Genomic DNA, 5000 nt, shown 5'->3' on the forward strand with positions numbered 1-5000 from the left:
TTTGTAGTATCCATATGGGGGGGGGGTGTGTGTGTGTGTGTGTGTCATACCTGCTTTGTATGAGGAGCGTACTAAGGGTCCACTGGCTGTGTAGACGAATCCCATCTCCTTCCCCACCTCCTCCCAGTGACCAAACCTCTCTGGGGTTACATACTCCTCTACCTACACACACACACACGCATATACAGAGAGATGGACACACACACACATACAGAGAGATGGACACACACACACACAGAGATGGACACACATATATACACACACATACGGTTATTCTGAACTGAAATCCTGCTGGCTGTGTGTGTGTGTGTGTCCATCTCTGTGTGTGTGTGTGTGTGTGTCCTGTACCTTGAGGTGGCGTTTGGTGGGTTGCATGTACTGTCCCAGTGTTAGACAATCCACTCCTGCCTCTCTGAGCTCTGTGAACAACACCGTCACTGGTTACAATATCTCTCCCTCACTGGTTACAATATACAATATCTCTCCCTCACTGGTTACAATATCTCTCCCTCACTGGTTACAATATCTCTCCCTCACTGGTTACAATATACAATATCTCTCCCTCACTGGTTACAATATCTCTCCCTCACTGGTTACAATATCTCTCCCTCACTGGTTACAATATCTCTCCCTCACTGGTTACAATATACAATATCTCTCCCTCACTGGTTACAATATACAATATCTCTCCCTCACTGGTTACAATATCTCTCCCTCACTGGTTACAATATACAATATCTCTCCCTCACTGGTTACAATATACAATATCTCTCCCTCACTGGTTACAATATACAATATCTCTCCCTCACTGGTTACAATATCTCTCCCTCACTGGTTACAATATCTCTCCCTCACTGGTTACAATATCTCTCCCTCACTGGTTACAATATCTCTCCCTCACTGGTTACAATATCTCTCCCTCACTGGTTACAATATCTCTCCCTCACTGGTTACAATATCTCTCCCTCACTGGTTACAATATACAATATCTGTCTCTCCCAGACGTGTGTGTGTGTGTGTGTGTGTGTGTGTGTGTGTGTGTGTACCTGTCAGTGTGTTATAGACCTGGCGGTCCGTCTCTCCCAGACCCAACATGATGGAGGTCTTGGTGAGAACATCTGGTTTGACGGACTTGGCGTGACGCAGAACGTTCAGGGATTGGTCGATGTTCGCCCGCGGATCCCGCACATGTCTGAGGGTTCAGAAAACAATTATTTTACAAAAATAAAATAAAAATATACATTATTTATTATCCACCCGTCATACAGTAAGTGATGGACTACGTAAATGTCCTTTGGCGCTCTACCGATCTGTGTTTAGGTGAACTGCAAACATTGAAATCCTTTTTTTATTGAGTCCCAAATGGTACCCTATTCCCTATGAAGTGCACCTGCGTCACAAAAGGTACCCTATTCCCTATGAAGTGCACCTGAGTCCCAAATGGTACCCTATGAAGAGCACCTGAGTCCCAAATGGTACCCTATTCCCTATGAAGTGCACCTGAGACCCAAATGGTACCCTATGAAGAGCACCCGAATCCCAAATGGTACCCTATTCCCTATTGAAGTGCACTAATTTGGACCAGAGTCCATTATGGAAAGTTATTTTCTAAGGAAAGACACCGTCTCGTTCTGTACGTGGAACAACAGTCATGTTCCTATAGAAACAAACAGACGTTCTGCTGCCACCTGCTGGTCAGAGTTGGTATTACACTTCCGTCACACCAAGTTCACCGTCTCCTTCCTGGTGGACAGGAAGTGTACTGCACCATGGGGGTGGGAGAAAATACGGTTCGCTGGGGGAATTCAATTGACTGAAAAATACAATTGGAAGTAGCCTGGAATCCAGGACCCTGCTGTGTTAACATTCCACTCTGTGTCACGACGAGCAGTGGAACGATGGTAGAAACAGACCGGAACCCGGGCTACGGTAGAAACAGACCGGAACCCGGGCTACGGTAGAAACAGACCGGAACCCGGGCTACGGTAGAAACCGACCGGGCTACGGTAGAAACAGACCGGAACCCAGGCTACGGTAGAAACAGACCGGAACCCGGGCTACGGTAGAAACAGACCGGAACCCGGGCTACGGTAGAAACAGACCGGGCTACGGTAGAAACAGACCGGAACCCGGGCTACGGTAGAAACAGACCGGAACCCGGGCTACGGTAGAAACAGACCGGGCTACGGTAGAAACAGACCGGAACCCGGGCTACGGTAGAAACAGACTGGAACCCAGGCTACGGTAGAAACAGACTGGAACCCGGGCTACGGTAGAAACAGACCGGGCTACGGTAGAAACAGACCGGGCTACGGTAGAAACAGACCGGAACCCGGGCTACGGTAGAAACAGACCGGAACCCGGGCTACGGTAGAAACAGACCGGAACCCGGGCTACGGTAGAAACAGACCGGAACCCGGGCTACGGTAGAAACAGACCGGAACCCGGGCTACGGTAGAAACAGACCGGAACCCGGGCTACGGTAGAAACAGACCGGAACCCGGGCTACGGTAGAAACAGACCGGAACCCGGGCTACGGTAGAAACAGACCGGGCTACGGTAGAAACAGACCGGAACCCGGGCTACGGTAGAAACAGACCGGGCTACGGTAGAAACAGACCGGGCTACGGTAGAAACAGACCGGGCTACGGTAGAAACAGACCGGGCTACGGTAGAAACAGACCGGGCTACGGTAGAAACAGACCGGGCTACGGTAGAAACAGACCGGAACCCGGGCTACGGTAGAAACAGACCGGAACCCGGGCTACGGTAGAAACAGACCGGAACCCGGGCTACGGTAGAAACAGACCGGAACCCGGGCTACGGTAGAAACAGACCGGGCTACGGGCTACGGTAGAAACAGACCGGGCTACGGGCTACTGTAGAAACAGACCGGGCTACGGTAGAAACAGACCGGGCTACGGTAGAAACAGACCGGAACCCGGGCTACGGTAGAAACAGACCGGAACCCGGGCTACGGTAGAAACAGACCGGGACCCGGGCTACGGTAGAAACAGACCGGAACCCGGGCTACGGTAGAAACAGACCGGAACCCGGGCTACGGTAGAAACAGACCGGGACCCGGGCTACGGTAGAAACAGACCGGGACCCGGGCTACGGTAGAAACATACCGGGACCCGGGCTACGGTAGAAACGGGTCAGGGAGACAGAGAAGCTGGGGAGAAATAGCCTGATGGACCAGACAGACAGACAGGTAGAGGAATTCTGAGTCCAGACAGACAGGTAGAGGAGGTAGAGGTATTCTGAGGACAGACAGACAGACAGAGGTATTCTGAGGACAGACAGACAGGTAGAGGTATTCTGAGGACAGACAGACAGGTAGAGGTATTCTGAGGACAGACAGACAGGCAGAGGTATTCTGAGGACAGACAGACAGGTAGAGGTATTCTGAGGACAGACAGACAGGTAGAGGTATTCTGAGGACAGACAGACAGGTAGAGGTATTCTGAGGACAGACAGACAGGCAGGCAGACAGACAGGTAGAGGTATATTGACCAGGGTCCTAGCCATGCTTTACAGTCTGCGTCCACAAACGGCTCCCTATTCCCTATGGGCCCGGGTCAAATGAAGTGCCCTATATAGGGAATAGGGTGCAGGTCAAATGTAGTGCCCTATATAGGGAATAGGGTGCAGGTCAAATGAAGTGCACTACCTAGGGAATAGGGTCATGTAAGGGTTGGGGCCTGTACCTCTGCAACTCGCGGACTGTCTCCACATTGTGGGCGTAAACGTCCAGCCCTGATTGGGCGATCTTCTCCACCGCTGCCAGGTCGCCACGGAAATCAGGGGTCAGACATTCCACCATGATCTGAGAGTTCCTGGACGGGGAAAACAACAACATTTATTCAGAACACAAAGTAGTTTAATAAGTCATTAATATACAGACTGGACAAACAGACGGATGGATGAATGATGGATTAACTAATGAATAGCTGAAAGGATGGATGATGGAGGGATGGATGGATGACTGGATGGATGGATGGATGAATTAATGGATGGATGATGGATGGATGGATGGATGGATGGATGAATAGATGGATGGATGGATGAATGGATGATGGATGAATTAATGGCTGAAAGGATGGATGATGGATGAATAGATGGATGGATGGATGATAGATGGCTGAAAGGATGGATGATGGATGGATGGATGAATTAATGGATGGATGATGGATGAATAGATGGATGGATGGATGGATGGATGAAGTAATGGATGAATTAATTAAATAGTTGAAAGGATGAATGCTGGATGGATGAATTAATGGATGGATGATGGATGGATGGATGAATGGATGATTGATGGACGAATGGATGAGTCCTGGGTGTGTACCTCTCCTTCAGGTTGGAGACGGTCTTGGCAAAGTGCTCCGCCCCTCCGTCAGCGATATCTGTCAAAACACAACGACCCCCATTAACCAATCCGCTGACAGGCAGGTCGTTAGGTCACTGAGGTCAGCGCCAGTCAGACAAGATTCACATCAACAACAGACGATCAGAGAAAGAGTTTCAATTGGTCGGTGGAGACCATGACTGTCCTGTGAGAAATAAACAGGAAGTGAACCTTGGACAGGGAAGACTAATGGATAAACAGACAGAGAGAGATTGATCAAGATGACAGAGAATTAAAAGAGATATTTGAGTCACGGCTCTTCGTGTGGCGCGGCGGTCTAAGGCTCTGCGTCTCAGTGCTTGAGGCGTCACTACAGACACCCTGGTTCGAATACAGGCTGTATGACAAAACGGCCGTGATTGGGAGTCCCATAAGGCGGCACACGATTGGCCCAGTGTTGTCTGGGTTTGGCCGTGGGGGGGGGTGGGCCGTCATTGTAAATAAGAATTTGGTTCTTAACTGGCTTGCCTGGTTAAATTAAGGGTACATTTATAAAAATAATAATTTTTAAAAAAGTACCATCTCTGTCAAAGGAGGTTAGCATCACATAGTCCAGAGAGACAGAGAGGGAGAGAGAGAGAGAGAGAGA

General features: G+C 49.7%; 1 protein-coding gene across 1 annotated transcript in view; it reads right to left on the reverse strand.

The window, feature by feature from the left end:
- Positions 1-5000, reverse strand: part of lias (lipoic acid synthetase) — a 17523-nt gene that overhangs the window by 1453 nt on the left and 11070 nt on the right. The window contains exons 6-10 of the mRNA XM_082974012.1: positions 4352-4409; positions 3711-3839; positions 1047-1192; positions 349-419; positions 51-162 (exon numbers count right to left, since the gene is read on the reverse strand). Coding sequence (XP_082830138.1) covers positions 51-162; positions 349-419; positions 1047-1192; positions 3711-3839; positions 4352-4409 — 516 coding nt within the window. The remainder of the gene's footprint in view (positions 1-50; positions 163-348; positions 420-1046; positions 1193-3710; positions 3840-4351; positions 4410-5000) is intronic.

The sequence above is a fragment of the Salmo salar genome, chromosome 04, assembly GCF_965601325.2.
Source record: "Salmo salar chromosome 04, fSalSal1, whole genome shotgun sequence".
NCBI lineage: Eukaryota > Metazoa > Chordata > Actinopteri > Salmoniformes > Salmonidae > Salmo > Salmo salar.